The sequence below is a fragment of the Myotis daubentonii genome, chromosome 5 (genome assembly GCF_963259705.1).
Source record: "Myotis daubentonii chromosome 5, mMyoDau2.1, whole genome shotgun sequence".
Classification (NCBI taxonomy): Eukaryota; Metazoa; Chordata; class Mammalia; order Chiroptera; family Vespertilionidae; genus Myotis; species Myotis daubentonii.
This window is the reverse complement of record NC_081844.1, coordinates 23,537,834-23,559,201: the sequence shown is the minus strand read 5'-3', so window position 1 is coordinate 23,559,201 and position 21,368 is coordinate 23,537,834. Positions and strand designations below refer to the sequence as shown.

Below are 21,368 nucleotides of genomic sequence, written 5' to 3'. Positions count from 1 at the left end.
TCTGGCAATGCCGTGACTGGTCTGGGGGAGATTGAAAGTTTAAGGCAGGAGTTGCAGTTTGGTTTGGTGTGGCCGGGCGCAATGGGGGCTGGGATGTGACTTCCATGGTTCCCCTATTTATAACAAGTGATTCAGTCCTCACTTACTCACCCCTTCCTGAGCCCGCCCCCTTCCCCCAGCCCCGGGTGGGCAGCAGGGCCCACCCACTGGACTGTGCCCTGCCTTCCTCCACCCTGGTGCCAGCCTCTGAGGGCTGCCCGTTGTGTTGTGAGTGTTGTTATGGTCTCGGTGTTGGGATGGGGGTAAGGGGCGGGGGGCTGGTGGTCAGGCGGCCCTTGGCTGGGCAGCCCAGGTTGGCGGCTGGCTCTGGGGCCCTAGCCAGAGGGCCTCTGCGGAGAGTCTGGGCCCATTAGGCAAAGCGTTAGTGACAGGCTGGGAGGGCGGGCGGTGGCGGCGGACAGGGCGGGGCCTGCAGCCCTTGGTATTTTCCGATCCCAGCTGCTCTGAGAGAGAGGGTGGAAAGTATTTGGGGACCAGGCTTGGGGGCGGCGGCGGTGGTGGCGCCCCTGGCGGAAGTGGCCCATATTCATTCTTGGAACACAGAGTGGCGGTGGGGGCGACAAGATGCTTGCCTGTGTCTCATGCCTCCACGCCCTGTCTGCAGCGCATTCTCAGGCACACGTGCATCCATCTGTGAGGCCCGGGGCTGCGTCGCTCCGCCGGCCCGGGGCCCACCCTCCCCTCGTGCCTTCAGCTGCCAGGAGCTGGGCCCTCCCTGGACACCGTCACCCATGAGCCTGAGAGGCCAGCCATTGGGGCCGGGGGCCCTGGCTCCTGGGCACCTGCCTCGGAGTGTCCCCTTCGTGAGAGACCCAGGCCGTTTGTGGCTGTGAGGATGGGGAGTGGCCTTGGCCCCATCCCGGGGCTCTGTACAGGGGAAACCCCACAGGAAACGGGCCTGGCCAAATGGCCGCCCTTCCCGTTCTCGTCCCTGGGACACGATTGTGCTGTCTCACTTCCGGAGGAGGCCCAGGGAGGCTGGCCGCCCTTCGAGGCCTTCTCTGTTGCCGGTTGGTGCCCCCAGGCCCTGAGGAGACAGGGTTGGACTGAGCCCGATGGGAAACTGGGTGATTCGTGTATGTGTGTGTGTGTCTGTGGGGAGACTGGGGGTGTGACAGAGCCTGTCCCCCAGGGGTGGACACCACCAGATCTGGGTGTGGTGGTCCTGCCCCGTGCGGTGTCCTCATTCTCATCTTCCTTCTGTTTCTGTCTGGTCTGTGATGACAGTGTAGCCCCATCCAAATTACACAGGGCACTCATGGGATCCTTACCACCGCGGTATCCCTCCTTCGAATATGGGGAGATGAAAACCCAGAGAGGTTGAGTGACCTCCCCAGAGTCACCCAGCTAGGAAGCTGCAGAGCCTGGGATCAAATCCCACCAGCCTGGCTCTATGTTGGAATCTCCTAGCCACGGAGCCCCATTTACTGAACACAGAACTAGTCTTACCCCCACCCCCCATCTCAAAGAACCTGGAGCTTGGTTTATTTTGTCATTTTTTTGTTAATCTTCATCCGAGGATATTTTTTCCATTGATTTTCTTTTTCCTTTTTTTTTTTTTTTAAGAGGGAGTGGGAGAGGGAGAGAGAGAGAGAAATATCGATGAGAGAGAAACACATCGATTGGTTGCCTCCTGCACGAACCCAGACCAGGGCCGGGGCCAGGGAGGAGCCTGCAACCGAGGTACATGCCCTTGACCAGAATTGAACCCCGGACATTTTGGTCCGCAGGCCGATGCTCTTTCCACTGAGCCAAACTGGCTAGGGCTGGAGCTTGGTTTAAATGCTTTGCCGTTGATGTCTTGAAATTCTTAATTTCCAGACGAGGGGCCCTGTGTTTTCATGTTGCGGGTAGCCCCACAAATTCTGTGAGCAGTTCTGATGCCAAACTCTTGCTGAAGGGCACACACACTCTTGGTGAAACCTTATTGTGCGACAAGGTAGATAAAAGCCCTTGGCTCCATTGTACGGATGGGGAAACTGAGGCTTGGTGGGCCTTTGGGAAACAGCTGAGTGGGGCTTTGCACTTCGAGCCTGGGTTTGGTGCTCTGGGATATGCATGCCCAGAATGGATTGCTGGGTGTCTGCTGCTGGCATCCGCTCTGGTGTGGCTCAGGCTAAGGCCTGGCTGCCGAGGAGACGGGACCACGGGGGGAGGCCCTGGTGGTTTCCTCCTACCCTTCATGCTTCTAGGAAGTGGCGCCAGCTGGGGTGAGATCACTTCCTTAACTGCCTGCCCGCCACCCCCTCGGCTTCCTCTCCCCATGGCCCCATTTAGCCTGCCCAGGGCTCAGTGGTGATCATGGGGAGGAGGGGTGGGAATGGGCCAGTGGAGAGGTGGAGACCTGGCTCTGGCAGTCCCTGCAGCCCCTCTGGGCCTGGGACTCTCCTGGCATCTCTTCCTCTCTGAGCCTGGGACAGAGGGCATGGCTGAGGCGGAGGAGTCCAGCCTGGTGGCCCCGCTCTCCATTCAGCTGCTGGTGCACGTGGGGAGAGGGTGTCCCTGCAAGGCCCCAGAGGATAGCAGCAGTCAGGACCTGGAGGGCAGATGTTCTCAAATCTCATATCTCCTTTGCTCTCTCCCCCAGGTACCAGCTGATGGCCCTGCCCAGTGCCTCCCTACCCCTGTGCCATGGCCGGCTGGGGTTCCTGGGGATGGGATTTGCTGCCTGTCACAAATCACATTGCCAGGGATTTCCAATCGACCCTGAGCCCAGTCTCCGGGGCCGTCACCATCACCAGCATCAGCACTGCCACCACCACCACCACCACCACCACCACCACCACCACCACCACCACCAAGGACGCTGCCAGGGGATGAGGTGGCAGAGAGGCCCTTGCTGCCTGCATCTGGCCTGGGCAGCAGGGCTTAGCTGCTTGTGAGCAGGGTCTGCACCAAGTCATGTTCACAGTGGCTAAGTTCCGCCCCCCGGAGCCCTCATCTCCTCCAGCTCTGCTGCCTCTCCTGGCCTGTTCTGCCGCCTGGCTTCCCTGGGCTCTGCCTCCCGTGCCTACTGAGCTGAAACACAGTTGATTTGTACAGACTGGCTCAGTTCAGCAGGAACAGGAGTCAAGCCCCCTAGGAGCCTGTGGCCCCTGCCTTCCCTGGATGGGCTGATGGCTGGGGGAAGAGAGGAGGACCCAGATCTACAGTTGTGTCTGGGGAGGGACTTGGGGAGGGTTGGGACGGGATGGGGTGGGTGCACTCAGCGCCTGCTCCAGGCCCCCTCCCCCAACTCTGCTCTTGGAGACCCCCACAGTCCTCCCTCCAGCTGGGCTGTGTTCCCAAGGAGGACAGTGGGTGGCCCTTCCATGAAAAAGGGAAGCCAGCTGTGTCCCCGCCTGGGTGACCCTCTGGGCCTGGAGCCTTGGCCCCTCCTCTCCCAAGCCTGGTGGGGCCACGGGCTGGGCCACACCTTCCCAGCAGCCAGTTACCCAAGAGGAAACTGCCTTGGGCCCTCAGACCGTTAAATGCCAACTCCAGACTTCCGGCACCAGACTGGCCTGACGTGAACGTGCCTGACCCCTTCCACCTGGGTTCTGCAGCTTCTGTCTTGAGGGAGGCGCCGTGACACCCACTGGCACACAGGGTGGGCACGAGGCCCCTGTGGAGGACCGGAAGGACACGAGCAGGCCTGCTCAGTCCTGGGGTGGCCCCAGAGCATGCAAGAGCAGCGTGGAGCTCCAGGCTGTCAGGCTGGCCCAGGGTGCCCCTTCCCCACCTCTGCCAGGGGCAGACACAGGCTTGGGGCGATCTGTGCTGTTTGTGTTTAGTGTCGGATTAAATAAAAGCTGCCCCGCCTTATTCCTGAAGGTCTGGTGGTTTGTGACTCTTGCCTTTCATCCCTGGAGTTGCGGGGTTTGGGTGAGGAGGTTGAATCAGCCCCAGTTTAACTGGCCCCCATGCTCCTGGCCTCACAGGGTCCCATCGCCTCTGCACCAGTTCCGAGGAAAGTGGCAATTTAGTTACCAGGGTGGAGGGTGCCTCGGGGATGGGAAGGTGACCTTGAGGGGTGTCCTGGGGATGGGGGAGTGACCAAAGGAAACCCTGGACTAGAGGGGACTGACTTTTGGGGGCCGATGTGTTGACACATCTAGAGGGACCTAGATGGGGTCATGATTCCATCCCGGGGCCAAGGGGGGGATGGACCCCAACCTCAGGTGGTGGTGGTGCAGGCTGACCCCAAGCGTTCAGAGATAACTGGGACCTGGGGTCCTGAGCAAGTGGCATCTGGGGGGTGACTGAGATATGAGGGAGAACTCAGCCGGGGGTAACATTCGGGGTGCCTGGTGTCCAGATGCTGGTGGCGACTTCGGGCTTGAGGTATGTGCATGAGGAAAGGGGGACACTGGGTGACTTTGAGAACCTCAGTTAAGGGGCGCCCCGGTCTGGAGGCGGCTGGTCCCAGGCCTCCAGGAGGCGCTCCGGGCGCCGACCCGGCCGCCCTCACATACCTGCGGGCGCACGCGGGGCGGGGCGGGGCCGCCTCCAATGGGCCCTCGCACAGGGCGGGGTCGCGGGCCAATCACAGCGCCCCTCTGGCGCCGGCCCGCCCCGTCTCTCCCGGAAGCCTGTCCCCGGCGGCCCGGCTCTGACCGTGACCCACACCGCCCTTCCTTCTCTAAGGCCGGCGGGCGCCGAGGGGATTCCTGCTCCTGGGGAGCCGCGAGGGCCGGTGAGCGGGGGCCCGCGCCCCGTCCCCGCGCCCCTCTCTGGGGGCTGGGAGGCCCATCCGCGGGGTCGGCGCCCCCATGGGCCGCGCCCACCGCCTCTTTTTGGCCAGAGCCCCACTCTTCGGGGCCTAAAGGCAGTGTCCCCACCTTTGGGCGGGGGTGCCTTCCTCACCCAGCTGCACCCAGCACCCCCGCCTGCCCCCCCCCCCCCCCCGCCACTTGAAGGATCCAGACCAGCAGGCATCTGGAGCCAGGGCGCCCCCTAGTGGCGAGTCCCAGCGGCGCAGCAGCCACGCAGCCCAGCGGGTCCGAAATCAGACTTTTGTGTCTTCCTGAAATGGATGCCCTTTCCTTAAACTTTGGAGCCCCCGTCTTCTCGCCTGTAAAATGGAAAGGTTCCTGCCCACTCCTGTGCCCACAGGCGAGGATGGAGATTTCCTATGGAGAGAAAGGCGGAGGGCCCTGTTTGGGGGTGGGAGGGCAGGGGAACACACACCTCGGTCTCAAAATAAAGAAGAGAAAGCTGTGTTCAATCTTTAAAAAACAAAAAGGAAAAGGAAAATACAATATACAGTTCAATAAATAGAAAAAAACACAGTTATAAAATCATGTGGTCTTTTGTCCTTAATTACAAGAGGGAAAAGATGGGGGGACAGTAGGGAGGCCAAGAGGACAGCAGCTGGGGCTTAGACACAGAGGGCAGGCTAGGAGAGGAAACGGAAAGGGAGGGCAAGGTGAAGGGGCGGAGAGGGAGACAGGAGGAGAGAGGGGGAGGCAGAGCCAGAAGATGCCCAGAGGCCAGCCGCGCTTTCCTTTCCGAATTTGGGGTGGGGAGTCCCTGGCTCCCTGTGCCCTCTCCAGGTCTGGAGGACAGTGTGAGCGTGGCTCAGTTCCTGAGTTGTATGTCCAGTGACTAGCAGGTAAGGGGAGGAGAAGCAACGACCCCTCCTCCCCCTGGTCCATCCTGGGACCCCAGTACCCACAGGAATGGGAGTCCTGGTCGGATGGGGGTTGAGGTATGTGGCCGAGGCCTGAGGCCTCTTTAAATCCTTCAGTGGGGATGAGCCATTGGCCCTGGCTGGATACCCTGGAGGGGGCTCCTGAGGCAGTGAGAGGAGGGTACAGAGGAGATTTAGATGCTTTAACACAAGTCCCCTGGCCACCCAGCGTAGGGTGTGTGTGTGTGTGAGGGGGGTGGGGGGTCTGCTACATTGACTGAGAGCCAGTTTCTGGAAAGTCCTGCCTCCCAGTTCCCTGGAGCCCAAGCCAGGCCTGTGAGTTTGGGGAGGGGGAGCTTGCTATTGCTTTTGGGGTACCCAAGTGGGGCCATACCAGCTACCCCCCTTCTAGGCCCCTGGTGGTGGTATGGCTTCTGATCCTTGCGTCTCGCACACTCGCTCGCATAATCCTAGGCACGCACGTGGCAGGACGCCACCCCCGTGGCAGGACGCCACCCCCAATCCCACGTCCAGCTGGGGGGATGGCAGGCAAGACCACCTAGCTCCAGCGGGGCTCCTTCCCTGACTCAATACTGAGATGCCACTGGACCTCCCGTCCAGGCGCCCGATGCAGAGTGGGCGGCACAGAAGCGGGAGCCAAGGGCGACCCTGCCCGCCACCTGCCGGGCGCCCCTCAGCCGAAACGCTCCCGCACCAACAGCATGAGCTTCTTCTTGCCCTTGTACGTTTGCTTGAGGGTCTCCAAGAACTGGGTGAACTGAAGGTGCCCGTCAGGCGCCAGCAGGAAGGTCTCTCGGGCCTTGCCCAGGAACTCGATGAAGTCACCATAGTGTCGTGGGCTGATGTGCGTGAGGCGGGAGTGGCTGGTGTTGATGTAGGCTGCCACCGCAGCGTCCAGGAGCTGGCAGAGAGGCGCCCGGTCGGTGCCCAGTGGCTTGGCCGCCCGGCGAGCCCCCAGGGGACCCAGGCCGGGCGCCGACAGGGTCCAGCGGCGGAGGATGTCGGACAGCATCGGGGCGCAGTGGATGCTCCGGATGATGAGCGGGACAATGGCCGAGAGCTCGTGCCGGCCCAGCGAGTGGCTGAGCGAGCAGGCCCAGAGGACATCATTGACAGCGGGGTGGCTGTCCTGGTTAAAGGCGATGCTGAGCTGTGCCAGGGCCAGCGTGGCCAGCTTGTAGGCCCGCAGGGGCAGGCCGCGGTGCTCCATGTAGCGGGCCACGGTGAAGAGGTGGGCATGGCCCAGGCCGCCGGCCGCTGCGTCCAGCACAATCTGGTAGGCCGCCTCGAAGGCCGCGTGGTTCTTCTCACACAGGGTGAGAGCGGGCAGGGCGCAGTTCTGCGGGTCTTTCATGGCGCACTGCAAGGCCAGGGCGCGGGCGCAGGCCCAGAGCTCCTCCCGCCGGGGTGCATCCAGCTGCAGCCGCAGTAGCGTGGCGTGGGTGGTGCCCGTCACTGCCACGATGGTGGCCGCCTCCACCGGCGTGAATAAGGAGAACCAGTTCTGCATGATGTTCATCAGAGCCTGCGGACCTGGGGAAGGCGAGAGGGTGAAACGGGTCAGGGAGAGGGGCCGGAATGCGGACGTGTGTCCACGGGTCACCCCAGTATCTCCAGCCCCAGCAGCAGGGCTGGAGACACATTCCCTTTGTTCACCCCTGCTGTAGCCTCCCCCTCCCAAAAGAGCAGGGCACAGCAGGCCCCTGGGACTGTGTACGTGGGGGGGCTTTGGTGCCAATGGCCCTCTCCAAGCCATTTAGCCAGGCCAGCACAGTCCCTCTGCCCAACATTCCCTCCAGGCTTAGCTCTGAGCACAGGCTCGATGGAGAGGAAAGTCTCTCCTTCCCTCTTGCGCCCATCTGGTCCCATGAAGAGATGGGTAGCAGATCCCCTTGGGGACTCTCACCAATCTCCGTGGCACAGCTGACCAGCCAGCGCACCATCTCCCTTCGCCGCCAGGTCATGGTGCTCAGGGTCATCCGCATCACCTGCAGGGGTGAAACGGGACAGAAAGAGGTCACCCAAAACTTCAGGCTGGCTGAGGGAGAGAGGTTGGGATCCTTAGGGGCCCAGGAAGACAGAAGTTAGGGGCTGGCTCAGTGAGCCATACAGTCTGGGCAAATGGCTTCACCTCTCGGGGTCTCAGTTTACTCATCTGTAAAGTGGGGATAAAAATCTTAGCTACTTCATAGGGTTGTGAGAAGCGAGATTACGTAGTAATGCTCTTTGCACAGTGCCTGTTGCCTCAAAGTGCTCGGCTAACGTCAGCCAGTACTATTACTGCTATTGTTGTTCTGTGGAGGCCCCCATGCATCCTACTCTGGACAACAAGCCGACCCATTCCTTCTCTCCAGAAAGTTCCATGCTTCATGTCCACACTTCCCCCATGATCCCCAACAGAGCACCTGCTGCACAGGTCCCACCTTCTTCAGCTCTCACCCCCAATAAGCATGGTCCTTAACCTTAAGCACAGCAGCCTCAGGCCTCATTTCCAAGGCCAGAACCCCTAGGCTCTGCTCCCTCTGTGGCCCACCCTCTCACCAGCAGGTTCCATGAGCCTCCTCCTCCTCCTCAGCCACACCCTCAGAGGTAGATTCTCACCTTCAGACTCAGCCACTGAGTCTAATTCATAGGCCCACCCCACTGATAACCTCATTCTCCCCCTCCCAGAACTTACAGACTCTGCCTTCCTGTGTCCACTCACATCCTGGCCCCACCCACAGGCCACACCCCCGTCCCCATCCTTCTGGGGGCCCTCACCTGCAGGCCCAGCTCCAGTGCAATGCCCAGCAGGGTGGTGTCTGGTGGTGTGCTGGCCGGGGTGGCGGTCTTGCAGGCATCCTGTGCCAGCTTGAAGAGCAAGGCTGGAGAGTGGATATTCTGCTGGATGGAGCCCAATACTGTGTGCAGCCATTTGGGGTCTCCTGGGGGAGGGGGAGGGACATTGGCACCACGGTTACACCAGGCAGTTCATGCAGGTTCCCTCCACACAGGTGTACAGGTGTGAGCATGGAGGGTCACGAACCTGGCAACCATCTGTGAAGACCCCGACCACTCTTTGCACTCCCACCCGCCTTCTCTCCTCTGCCTTCCTCCGCTTCCAGTGGGAAGAAGCCACTTAGGAACCTGCTAGATGCCTAATGGTCAAGAGGATGGATTCTGGAACCAGAATGCCAGGGTTCAAATCCCTGCCTTGCTGTGTGACCCTGAGCAAGTCACTTCACCTCTCTGTGCCTTGGCTGCCCCATCTGTGCAATGAGTAATACTAACGGAATAGCAGCCGCCTCAGAGGGCCATGGAGAGCCCATACCAGTAAAGGCTTTAGCATGGCAAAAGCTACACGAATATTAATTTGTTTGTTTTAATCCTCACCCAACGATATTTTTCCATTGATTTTTTAGAGACAGTGGAAGGCAGAGAGAAATCTGGATGTGCTTTACCCTCCTTGGCGCACTTGTTACCTCCCCACTTACTGCATAACTATCCTCTTCGCCTTGTTTTTTGTCTGTCTGCCCCACTAGAATGGAACACCACAGGGCGCGGGACTTGGGACAGTTTTGTTTACTACGGCATCCTTAGCCCCTGCCCCAGTCTTGGACCATCTAAAAAGTGCTCCAGGAAAACTAGTGGAATTTGATAAAAGGACAAGAAAGAGGGAGGAAGGAACAAAGGAGAGGAGGAAGGAGAGGCAGAGGACGGGGACGAGGGCGGCGTCCTCCTCACCCTTGGCCGCGGTCAGCATGGTGGAGGCCAGCTCGCACTGGCGCGTCTCCAGGTGGCCCAGGATGAACCAGCGGGGGAAGCGGTTACTCATGACGGAGTCCAGTGGGTTGGGGTGAGGATCGCCCGCCGGAAGTGCTGTCTCCAGTACAGGCAGCCTGGGATGAAGCAAGAAGACAGCCCATGGTGAGGCAAGGCTTGAGTCTCCATCCTTCCCAGGAGAGAGGCCTCCTGCCGCAGCTGGAGCCTCCCCTCTGAGGCAGCAAAGCCCCGAGCAGCCAGGAAGATGGGTGTGTGCGCACGATGTTCACTGCAGTGTTGCTATGTCCATCACTCGGGGTTTGGTTAAATAAACAATGCTTCATTCACGTACCAAGGCCCTGTGGCTGATAAAGAGATGATGGGATTGTGTCTCCTGAAAGGATTTTACAAAATTCTGCCTCTGTGATCGGCTGGTACGCGTGTGAAATGATAAAAGATAATTCATTGTAATGTTGTTTTTCTCAACAGCATAAATGTCTATCCAGATTGGTTCTCTTAGGAAGCATCCTCACAGTGGTTCATATGCGATGCGGTACAACCAAGCCTCTAAGATACAATGCGCAGTGAAAACAAGGGGCAAAGCATAGGAACAGAACGTGTCGTGTCATCGGCGTAAAGGGAGGACCAACTTCCAATTACAGATCTGCAGAAATCTCAACTCTTGATAAGACAGTGGGAACAGCCCGGGCTGGTTTGGCTCAGTGGATAGAGCATTGGCCTGTGGATTGAGGGGTCCCGGATTCGATTCCGGTCAAGGGCAGATGCCCAGGTTACAGGCTCGATCCCCCAATAGGGGGCATTGTAGGAGGCAGCTGATCAATGATTCTCTCTCATCACTGATGTTTCTCTCTCTCTCCCTCTTCCTCTCTGCAAAAAAAAAAAAAAAAAAAAAAGTGGGAACACTGCTTAGTGTTCAAACTGGCCTAGAAAAGTACTCTTTTTTAAAAAAAATGTATTTCACTGAGTTTCCACAAAGAGGAAAGGAGAGGGATACAGAGCTAGAAACATTGATGAGAGAGAAACATCGATCAGGCGCCTCCTGCACACCCCCCACTAGGGATGTGCCCGCAACCAAGGCACATGCCCTTGACCAGAATCGAACCTGGGACCCTTCAGTCTGCAGGTCAACACTCTATCCCAGTGGTTCTCAACCTTCTGTTCCTTTAAATACAGTTCCTCATGTTGTGACCCAACCATAAAATTATTTTTGTTGCTACTTCATAACTGTCATGTTGCTACTGTTATGAATCGCAATGTAAATATCTGATATGCAGGATGGTCTTAGGCGACCCCTGTGAAAGGGTTGTTTGACCACCAAAGGGGTGGCAACCCACAGGTTGAGAACCGCTCTTATCCACTGAGCCAAACCAGCCAGGGCAGTACTCTGACTTTTGTTGCCAAGGGAATGTCTCTCAAATTCAAAATAATATTATACACTTGTTTAATAGGAAGCCTGGAATGCCAGCACGAGGTCAGACTGAAATGTCAAGGCTGTGAATGTGGGAGGAGGATGGGGCTGTGAGAGTGCCTCCCACCCCCAATCCTTCTGGCCCACTGGGCAGTCCCCGGCCATTTGCCCGTCCTTACCTCATGGCTCGAAGCGCCAGGCGGTAGGCCAGGTCAGGGTCGTGGGGCAGCAGGGCGGTGAACAGGTAGCACGCACAGGTGTGCATGGGCACGCTCTCCCGGAACAGCACTTCTCCGAAGCCGCTGAAGGGACCCCCTGCAGGGGCAGCCTGAGCTCAGCCCCCAGGTGGGCTCACTTCTGACCTTCTGCCCCTCCCCAGGCCTCTCCAGACCCCGGGCTGAGGAGGGGATGGGCAGACCCCAGGGACTAGGGCCGGGAGAGGTCCTGGGCCTGGGGACACCGGGCTGAGACAGAAAAGCCCTGGGAAATTCGAAAGGAGGGAACCCTGGGCAGCCCTGGGAGGGCAGGTCTCAGATGCAGGGTGGGGCCTCATAAGGCAGGACCGTGGGCAGAGCCAGTGAAGTCAGCTGGGCATCAGCGACTTGGCTCACTGACTCCCAGGTGGGCAGGGAGCCGGACCGCACCACTCGCAGCAGTTACTGGCTGCCAGAACGCGCCAGGGGTCTCCTCCTTTAGGAAATGCTGAGGGAAGGACCGAAAGACCGAACGACGGGGCGCGGGGCGGGCCTCACCGTCTAGGAGCAGCCCCGCCTGCTTGCGCAGCACCTGCACCAGCCGCTCGTCCAGCTCCACCTCCTCCAGCAGCGCCAACAGCTGCTCCTCGTTGCGCACCACCTTGTCCTGGGCGTACAGCCCCTCGGGCAGGGCCCGCTGCTGTCCCAGGCCCAGCAGTGCCACCTCCAGTGCCAGCGCCAGGTAGGACTCCCCAGAGCTCCCGGGTACCTGCACGTGCTGGTAGGCCACCTTCCGCTTCTCGGGGCCCGCGTCTGTGGGAGACCGGCACTAAAGATGCTGGAGGGGGACCCCTTTTCTGGGACCCCAATGGCCCTTGACCCCAGGCATGGAGACTGAGGGTACGTGGTATAGGGGAGTCCAGCTGCTCCCAGCTCCGACCAGGGGCTGGGCCATCTTCAAGCAGCAGACAGGCCTACAGTGGCCGCACTGTCAGAAGTGAAGCCCACTGGCTCCTTGCACTGAAGAAGGGGGGCGGGGAGGAGGTTACAGCTAGGGTGAGGGTGTAACCTTGTCTTCTAGGGGTACTGAGCCAGGGGGCTTAACCAGAGAGGTAGGGATTGCCCCACCTCCTCCAGGGGACCCCAGTGTGGGTACCTGAGTAAAGGGCAAGGGTATCTTCCTCCAGGCGACAGGCCTCCAGGAGTGCCCTGCAGAGGCAGCCGACGGGGTCCAGGGGGTGCCCCACCCATCCTTCCGTGTTGGTGATGCAGGTGGAGCCTTTCTGTAGCAGCTCTGCGGGCCGGAAGTGGGGCTCAATGCCCACCCATCCTCTTTAGCCCCTGGGGGGCTTTCTCTCTCTGAACCCCCAACCAGCCACCCAGTGCCTGCCCACCACCTGCCCACCCAGTGGTCATCTTCTCTGCCCCTCGCTCCCTGCAGCAGCGGTCACCTCTCCAGCCCTCTGGCTTCCTGTCCCACAGCCACTCCCAGGCCTGGCAGGACACCCGGAGGAACTGGGTACGACTTCCAACCAATGTCATTCCCCCTCCCAACCCCTAACCCCACCACCTGAGAAGCCAACCAGCAGCTTCTGGGTTTCTCGTGGGAACTGCCCGTGGAGGCTGCCGGCTGCTGCGCTGACTGTGCTTCTGAAGTTCAAGTTCTTGAACTCAGGCAGCGGCTTCCTGACTTCTAAGTCTGCATCCCCTCCAGTGGCTTTGTGAGCCCTCGATCCCCTGCATTAAATTCCTGTATGCTCAAGACACCAATGGTGGTTTGGTTTTCCCGGTGGGACCTTCAGTGGTACCCACAGACCCCCTGGGTTGCCACAGCCTCCAGCAGTTGGCATCTGTGCCGACAGCCCCAGGACCTCGTGATAATATTGGCGCCCACCTTTTTTCTGCTGCTTGTAGCTTTCCAGCTGATGCCGCCGCTGTAGCCGGAGTGTGTTGACGATGGCCCCGGCTAGCCGCAGGGCCTGGCGGGGGTATCCATGGGCACGCAGGGTGTCCACCCGGGCACAAGCAGTGGGGAATGGCTCCCCCAGCCAGAGGGGGCGGCCCTGGGGGTCAAAGGTTGCCTTGTCGCTGCCCACATGGCCTGTGAGGCTGGGGCCATAGCAGTCACTGGCCAGGATCCTCTGAAGATGGGGGTCACTCCAATGCAGTGACCCAGCCTGCAGGGCTCGGCCAAACACGGTGTGGCGGGAACCTGCAGCCACCTCGTCCTCCGGGCCTGTGGGAGAGGTCCAGCATGGCCTAGCCGCAGGGTCATGGCCGGCTCCCCACAGAGTGCCACTTAGGGCTACACTCTGGGTGCACCGGTGGACATGTGCCATGTCCTTACAGCAGCCTTTCAAAGGTGCATGTGTAGGTGTGCGTGTTGAACACTGAGGTTGAATAACTGTCTTTCTGTCCATCTTTCTATTCCTCACATTCTACTCTTTTTTTCTCTTTATGTCTCTCCCCATGTCCCCTTCCTCGCTCTCTCCTCCTGTCTCTTTCCTTTCATTCCTGCTTCTTTTTTCTTAATATCTTTCTTTGCTTGTTCCCCCCACGTCCGCCTCCATTGCCAGGAGGAGGCTAAATTAGGAGAACAGCCAGAACTTCAGGTGTCTCAAGCATTCCACTGCACTGTCCCTTGGGCTACCCACTGCCTTGCCCTGGGCACTCCCTCCCTCCTGGAGGGCAGGGCAGGCAAGGGTGGGGGCCTCCTCTTCCTCCCCCAGAGCACCAGATGGGGAGGCAGGGCACTGCAGAGGTCATGGTTTTGGGTATGGCAGGGACCCTTCTCCTACCTGGGTTGAGGGCTGCGGTAGGTTGCAGGCTTGGACCGTTGAAAGAGTAGTTGCCCTCTTCCAGCGGGCACACGTCCAACTTGTCCCACTTGCCAAGCAGCTGGAGCCAGCTCGCCCGCTCTTCCGGTTTACAGTGGGGGCTCAGGACTACACACACCCACAGGGCCCCTGGGGAGGGAGGGCAGTGAACGGGGAGGTTCAACGTTCATGTCAACAGTAGCAGCACCATTTCAGGACTGCCTGCCGGGTGCTGTGCGTGGCTCTGCTTCACCCTCACCCCGGGCCTCTGAAGTTGCAACTAATGGTCTCTTTACTTCACAGGTAAGAAAACTGAGGCACAGAGAGGCAAAGTCACTGGCTCAAGGCCACACAGCTAGGAAGTCGGAAGGATTCAAACCCAGGCCTTGGGACCTCTCTCACCGTCCCCTACCTCCCCAGTGCTGATCACCACCTATCAGAGGCCAGCAAAGTACTGTCCCTGGAGAATCCACCTGTTTTCCAACAGCCTGTGAGATAAATGTATTCTTTCGTTATTTAATGGTGGTGACGGGGGAAATCCAAAGAATATTTTGTGACTTGTGAAATTGAAATAATAGTGTCTGTAATACAGTTTATGGGAACTCTGCCGTGCCCATTCAGTTACGTTTGTTTGTGGTTGCTTTTCCACTACGACAGGCCAAACTGGGGAGTCGCTACAGAGAGCCGATGGCCCAAAAAGCTGAAACTACTGACTACCTGGTCCTTATAGAAAAGGTGTGCCAACCCCTGGCCTAACGGGTCTGCAGTATTTTCTCATCTGTCTCCCTACAGGGCGCCAGCTTCATGAGGGCAGGCATTTAACCTGTTTCCTGCTGCTGCTCCAGCCATCAGTACAGTGAGTGCCTGGTACCTCAGAGGTGCGAATGAAGAGGAAGGACTCAGGGGCCAGACCTCAGTCTCAGGGGAGGGCAAGATCTAATGCCAAGTCCTGGTGCCCGCCCCGCTCAGGGCCGGGCCTTACCCAGCTCGTCCCACAGCTGCCGGCACTTGTCTGTCATGCCGGCGCCCTGCTGCCGCCACAGGGCCAGGCGCGGGTCCTGCAGAAACTGCTCCGTCATGAGGATCAGCATGCGCGCCCCGTTGGAGTCCCGCATTCGCAGCATTTCTCGAATCTGCATGGGGACAGGCTGGTGAGGAAGGGGTGGGGTGCCGGCACCAGTGTCTTCCAGCCCCCTGCAGCCCTGCTGTGCACGCCATGCCCACACAGCACCTTGCCGAACATGGAGCGCAGCTGCTGGCTGGCACCATAGTAGCCACCATTGGACAGCAGCTGCTTCACCTGCTCCTGGATTTGCTCCTCATCCAGGTGCCAGCAGTTGGCATCCTCAATGCTTGCACCCGCCGTGGGGTCTGGGGCACCTGCGGGGTGGGAAGGAAAGCTGAGGTTTGGGTTGGGGAGAGGGGGCCTCTGCCCCTGACATCATTCAGTCCTCCAAACCATCCTACCCATCCCACCTGAAAAACCACCCATCCGTCCGTCCGTCTGACCATCATCCCATCTAAAGTGCCATCCATCCATCCATTCCACCCAAACATCATTAGCTCATTCATTCATTTACTTATTCATCCATCTTAACTGAAACACCAACCTACTAATCTGCCCAACCACCCATCCATCCATCCCACCTAAAATGCTACCTACCTATCCATCTATCCATCCATCCATCCATCCATCCATCCATCCATCCCACCTAAAATGCTACCTACCTACCCATCCATCCATCCACCCATCCATCCATCCACCCATCCATCCATCCATCCATCCATTCATCCATCCCACCTAAAATGCTACCTACCTATCCATCCATCCATCCATCCATCCATCCATCCATCCATCCATCTTGCTTAAAACATCTCTAGCTCATCCATCCATTTACTGATCATCCATCTTACCCAGAACACCACCCACCCATTCATCCATTCAGGTGGGATGATGGTCCATCCCACCTGAAACATCACCTGCCCTTCTACTCATCCATCCATGCTACCCAAAGCATCATCCACCCATCCACATCTAGACCACTCACCTGTCTACCCCACCCCCCATGTCATACTATGCACCTAACCATCCATATATCCATAACCCTTAGCATACCTACCCACCCGGTTAGTCAAGGATCCACCTTACCCATACTCCCACCTGCTCACCTATCTATACCCATCCCATTGGCCCACCCACCCAGCTACCTACCCATATTTGTCTTTCCAGCTAATCTGTACCAAACACTCAAAACTATCCACTGACTAATTCATCCACTGATCCACACAACCACACTATCCACTCATCCAGCAAACCCCAACCTTCTATCTATTCTTCTTCCATCAAACCATCCATTCATATGTATCTCCCAAAACAACCACCACCCCATTAGTCCACCCATCTGTCCTACACCCACTTGATCCATCCACACATCAGTCAACACATATGAATATTCCTTCCATACATCCATTAACTGACCCCCAATCCATACACCCATTGGTCCTCCCAATATTCCACCAAGCGTATCTGTCTACCACCGTCAGTGTGCAACCCCCTCAATCAAAGCCCATCCCACCCCACCCCACCTCCAATTATCACCAATTCCCCATTCACCTACCATCCTACTTAATCACCTATCCACTCACCCACTCCACCTGCTTTTCCACACCATCAACTCATCATGAAGAACTTCTGCATCCACCCACCCCCACCCTCAAGTATCCATCCCTGTCTCCACCTACTTATCATCCATCTATCTACCATTTATCCTGCTCCATTCTCCCCACCGTTAAGGTTAGACAGCACAGTCCCGTGTAGCCCCAAACCCTTCCAGAGCTCATGACACCTTGTCTGTCTCCCACCAGCACCCACACCTGACACCGACATACCCTTCATGTCCTTCACCCACCCACACTCAGGCCTGCGCCTGTGATCTGGGACATCCTCACCCTGGGGCCCGACCTCCCATTTGTTCCCTCAACTCTCGTTCTCTGAATTGGCTGATTTCAGCCATTCATCTGGCCAGGGCCACATCGAATCCAGAATCTCCCTCCTAATAGGTGTGTGTGCCCTGACGGGTTTGGCTCAGTGGATAGAGCGTTGGCCTGCGGACTGAAGGGTCCCAGGTTTGGTTCCGGTCAAGGGCATGTACCTTGGTTGCGGGCACATCCCCAGTGGGGAGTGTGCAGGAGGCAGCTGATCGATGTTTCTAACTCTCTATCCCTCTCCCTTCCTCTCTGTGAAAAATCAATAAAATATACTTTAAAAAAATAAAAATAAAAATAGGTGTGTGGCCTTGACCTCAGGCAGTGGTACTCCCTCTACACCTGCTCATGGGTCAAGGGGGCCTGAGGATTCTGTTCCCTTCTGTCACCCGGCAAGCGAGGTGGCTGTGAGCTGAAGCCTCGCCGTCCTGATCAGACCGCAAGGTGCCCTTACCATGCACCAGGTTGATCTCGGAGCCCAGGAGGAGGATCTCGTCGGCCAGGCGCTGGGCAGTGGGCAGCACCTCGGTGTGGTGGGCGCTGATGAGATACTGCACGAACTTCTGCAGCTGGTCCCGGTTCATCTGGGAGAGCGTCTCGGAGATGGGGAGCCGCAGCTCCACCTGATGGGCGTGCCGGATGCGGTACAGGGACAGGGCCACCACGTGGGCGCAGTAGAAGAGGTCACGGTTGTCGCAGCCACAGCTCACAGACGTGATCTTACAGCGGTCGAAGCTGATGGAGACGTGGTAGAGGCGCTCGGGCTCCCCGGGGCCTCCGGGCTCCCGGATGTTCCCGCTCAGGTGGAACCCTAAGACAAACACCCAACCATCACCCCGCGTCGCCCCAGAGGCCGGGGAGGCTCCTCCACGGCGCACAGCAAGACCTGAGTGCAAATGCGGCTCAGTAACTCAGAGCAAGTCACTTCACCTCTCTGTGCCTCAGTTTCCTCATCCTCCTCCATATAGTTGTAATGGGAAGTAAATGAGTTAATAGCCAGCAAGGGCTTAGAAGAGCACTGTTGGCATCCAGTAAGTCCTAAATAAACGCACGTATACATGTGACCATAGAGGTGATATTAAAGATGGTTTTCTCAGTCCTTGGGCTACCATGGATACAGGCGGGGGTCTAGATGCCATGTAACTTCCTGGGAAGGTGCCAAAGGCCTGTGACACTTGGGGGTGAGGGGCAGATGTGGCAGGCCAGGTCACCCCATCACCCCCTGCCCCTCCCTGGCCCCTGGGGAGCCCAGATGCCAGGCTCATCAGACTGGTTGGGCAGCTCAGGCCCCAGCCGGCCCCGGCTGCGTCATGTGGGGAAATGGCAGCTTCCTCATACCGCCGGAGGTGGCCGAGCCTGTGGCCAGCGGGGCCATGTCCAGGCAAGGGGGCCAGGGTTTAGGGAGGGTCATCCTGGCCAAGCCCCTGCCTCCAGCTGGGAGACGTGACCTCCCCCATGTGTTCCGGGACTAACCTGTTTTCTGGCTCTAACTGGTTCCCTTCTGAGCTCTGCTGCCTGAGGTCTAGAATCATCTTTCACCTGTGACTCTACAGCTCTGCTCCCTCCCCTCCACTGGACCCCAATACCTGAGGTGTAAGGCCACCCCTCACAGCTGATCCTAACCTTCTGCGCAGACTTCCACCTAAGCCTTGTTGCCTTAGGTAGGATCCCAACCTCCACCTGAGTTCTCTGCCTGAGGCCTCGTGCCATTCTTGCCTCTGGCTCTATTAGACCTCAGGCCCTAACACACCCCCGGGTCTCGGGTCTCTCTGCCTGAGGTATGGAACCTCCCCTCATTTCCCGCTTAGATTCTCCTGCCCTCCTCCCCATCTCAGCAACTCTTTCCCACCCTCCAACTAAGCTGATTGAGCTGGCGCAACACCCTTCCTCCAGGCCCTTCAGTTAAGCCCGCTGCCTGAGGCAGATTCCTGCTCTTTATTCACAGGATTTCGTCCAACCTTCCCCAGAGATCCGGACCCCCCCCCCCCCCCCCACTCCGGCCCAGGCCTGGCGGGAAGGGCGCTTACCCACTTGGAGCACGCGGTCTACGGCCCCACTCTGCAGCAGGTGCAGCCCGCGGGTGAAGGGCACCCGGGTGTCGTGCTCGCCCTCTGGAGGCTGGTAGCCCAGGGACGAGTACATACATATCTCCCGTTCGCTGCGTGGAAACGACCAGAACACAATGCGCTTTTGGACCGGCTCCGGCACCCTGGAGAAGCGCTCCTCGACCTGAAGGAAGGGCCAGGGGGTTAGAGACCTCAGCTTGCGTCCTGGCTTTGCCACTTATAAGCTGTACGACCCTGGACAAGTCCCTTTGCCTCTCTGAGCTTCAGGTTTCACAAGTGTGATGGGGATATTCACAGCACTGGTCTCTTGGGTATCGTGAGGATTAAATATGCATCAATCTACATAAATTGCTTATAATAACCCCTGGCCATAGTTGATGTTCTAGAACTTTCTGCCACTTTCCTCCTGGGTATCAGGTCCCAGGGTCCTGATGTAAGACAGTCCTGCCTCCTGAGAGGGCAGGAGAAAGAGAGATAAAAGTTATAAGAATAGTGACCAGGGCCATATTTTCTCAGCCTACGCTATGCTAAATGCTCTATGTATGCCATTTCCCTTAATTTTCACAGCAAAATCCCAATAATACTAATCACATTTACAGCCCGGGCCCCAGGAATCTCAGGCTCAGACATGAATGAAGTCACTTGTTCAGTGTCCCAGAGCTGGTGAGCTCCAACTCCCAGCACAGACTCTGTTCCCAGCTCCCAGGGCCCCCAGGAAGGGAGGGGTGTCCTAGCCACCCCCATGGGCTCTGGGCAATGAACCGAGCTGGACGAGCCTGTGTTCCAATCCCGGCTTGCTACTCACTGGCTGGGTGACCTTGGGCAAGTTTCTCAACCTCTCTGTGCCCCAGTTTCCTCCGAGTGGGAAGGAAAACCACAACTCCCAACGGGTTGCAGAAGATTCTATGAGCTTCTATGGGGCAAGAGCTTTCCTAGTGCCCAGCCTGGCCAGGGCAGGTACATGGAGTCCCAGATATGGTTTTAAGATTACTCTGGGCATCTCACGCACAATGAAGGGGCAGGGGCCCTCCAGAGCCCCCAGATCTGGGTTTCGGGGAGGAAGTGGGAGGGCCAGTGACTGGCCCAGGCCTCAGGAACAGTTGGTAGATGACTAAGGAGGGATTTTCCAGGCCATGAATCAGAGCATGCTCCATCCACACTCGGCCCAGGCCCGTCAGTCCCAGCAGCCTTCCTAACTCGGGAGCGGCCAGGGGCAAAGAATGGCCTCCCAAAGCCAGGCAGAACCCGTGGGAGCTCATCCGGTCCGGCCAGGTCTGGGCCACATCTCCAGCTCCGGGGGCACCCACCCTGAGGCTGGAAAAGGGGACATCAGGGCTGCAGCCCTGGGCATCCTGTCAGAGTCCCAGAAGCCATAGAGGCGGGGTTCCAGGTGCACCTGTTCAGGTACCATCACAACACAGACCAAGACCAGCACTGCTGCCTACCTCCAACCCTGCTGCCCACCTCCGGCAGGACTGGGATGGAGTGGGGGGCAGAGAGAAGGGTGAGTAGTAGGGGGACTTGGGAAATCCCTGAGCCCATCAGGACAGGCTCGGCAGCCCCAGGTGGGAGGTGATCCCAGAAAAACTGGGCATGCGAGGGGGGACAGGACCTGGAGGAGCATAAAGGGGTGTCTCAGGCCGAGATCTGCATAAGTGGGAGTCCTCTACTGGGGGTACCGGGCAGAGATCCGGACTAGGGGACTGTGGGTCTCTAGGAGCTGTGCTCTGGGTGTCCCCAATGGGGGCAACTTGTAGGAGCTAGAGAGGAGGATTGAATGGGGGGCTCTAATGGGGGATGAGGATGAGATGGGAAGAAAGGGGTTGAGAGAGGACCATGGGGAGGAGAAGGAAGTGTCAAGAGTTGGGATCTAGGGCGCTGGGGGCATCCCTGGGTCTTGTGGGCTGGAGGGCAGGGCTGGCGGGGAAGGGATGAGAGTGGGTCATGAGGTCTGAAGGAGTGAAATGGGAAGATAAGCGGGTGCCTCGGGGCAGGGTTAGGATCTCGGAGATTTCTCTCGGACCAGGGCAGGTACCGAGGCTGGGGGCTGGGCAGCGGGGAGGGGACTACCGGAAAGGGGGCTGGGGGTGCGTCCCTCCCCCGCCCCTCTCGGTCACCTGCTCGAAGGCCCAGCTCTCGGCTACTCGCTTGGCGCTGAGGTCCAGCAGCGTCTCGGGTCGGCCCCGGCCGCGCACGGCCCCGGCCCCGGCATCGCGCTCCTTCGGTCCCGCGGGGCAGCTCCGGCTCCGCTTGGCCGCGGGGGGGTCCATCGGCCGGGGCCGGGGCGGGTCCTGTTGAAGGGGGGTCGGTCCGATGCCCGCTCCGCTTCGCCGGCTCCCGCGACCCCTACACGCCTTCCTGTCCTTCCTCCACGCAGGGCCGCACCCGGACCCCCGCTGCTCCCACCCCCGCAGCGCGCCGGGCCGGCCGGGTGATGCGGCCCCT

The 21,368-nt window shown here is 58.8% G+C and overlaps 1 protein-coding gene across 3 annotated transcripts; it reads right to left on the bottom strand.

Moving 5' to 3' along the window:
• Nucleotides 1-5,241: 5,241 nt before the first annotated feature.
• ZSWIM4 (zinc finger SWIM-type containing 4) lies at nt 5,242-21,366 on the bottom strand. Of its 3 annotated transcripts, none has more exons than XM_059696580.1 (14): nt 21,041-21,366; nt 18,885-19,086; nt 17,312-17,668; nt 15,104-15,252; nt 14,855-15,005; nt 13,844-14,022; nt 12,951-13,278; nt 12,213-12,350; nt 11,615-11,869; nt 11,042-11,177; nt 9,416-9,570; nt 8,453-8,616; nt 7,599-7,680; nt 5,242-7,225 (listed from the first exon to the last, which is right to left on the bottom strand). In XM_059696580.1, the coding sequence occupies exons 1-14, from the start codon at nt 21,191-21,193 to the stop codon at nt 6,366-6,368; spliced, it is 3,309 nt and encodes a 1,102-aa protein (XP_059552563.1). In that variant the 5' UTR covers nt 21,194-21,366; the 3' UTR covers nt 5,242-6,365. The 3 variants fall into 3 exon arrangements, with proteins under 3 accessions (XP_059552563.1, XP_059552564.1, XP_059552562.1); XM_059696581.1 differs by having other exon boundaries at nt 12,951-13,292; nt 13,855-14,022; nt 15,173-15,252; XM_059696579.1 differs by having other exon boundaries at nt 12,951-13,292; nt 13,855-14,022; nt 21,041-21,365.
• Between the last annotated feature and the right edge of the window lie 2 nt (nt 21,367-21,368).

Excerpts from the sequence above, each read along its gene's own strand:
- ZSWIM4 (XM_059696579.1), bottom strand. The coding sequence starts at position 21,193 with ATGGACCCCCCCGCGGCCAAGCGGAGCCGGAGCTGCCCCGCGGGACCG. Across the intron at positions 15,253-17,311 it reads CGAGATCAACCTGGTGCATG|GTGCCCCAGACCCCACGGCG; the intron begins GTAAGGGCACCT and ends CCCACCCCGCAG. Across the intron at positions 7,681-8,452 it reads CACTGGAGCTGGGCCTGCAG|GTGATGCGGATGACCCTGAG; the intron begins GTGAGGGCCCCC and ends TCACCCCTGCAG.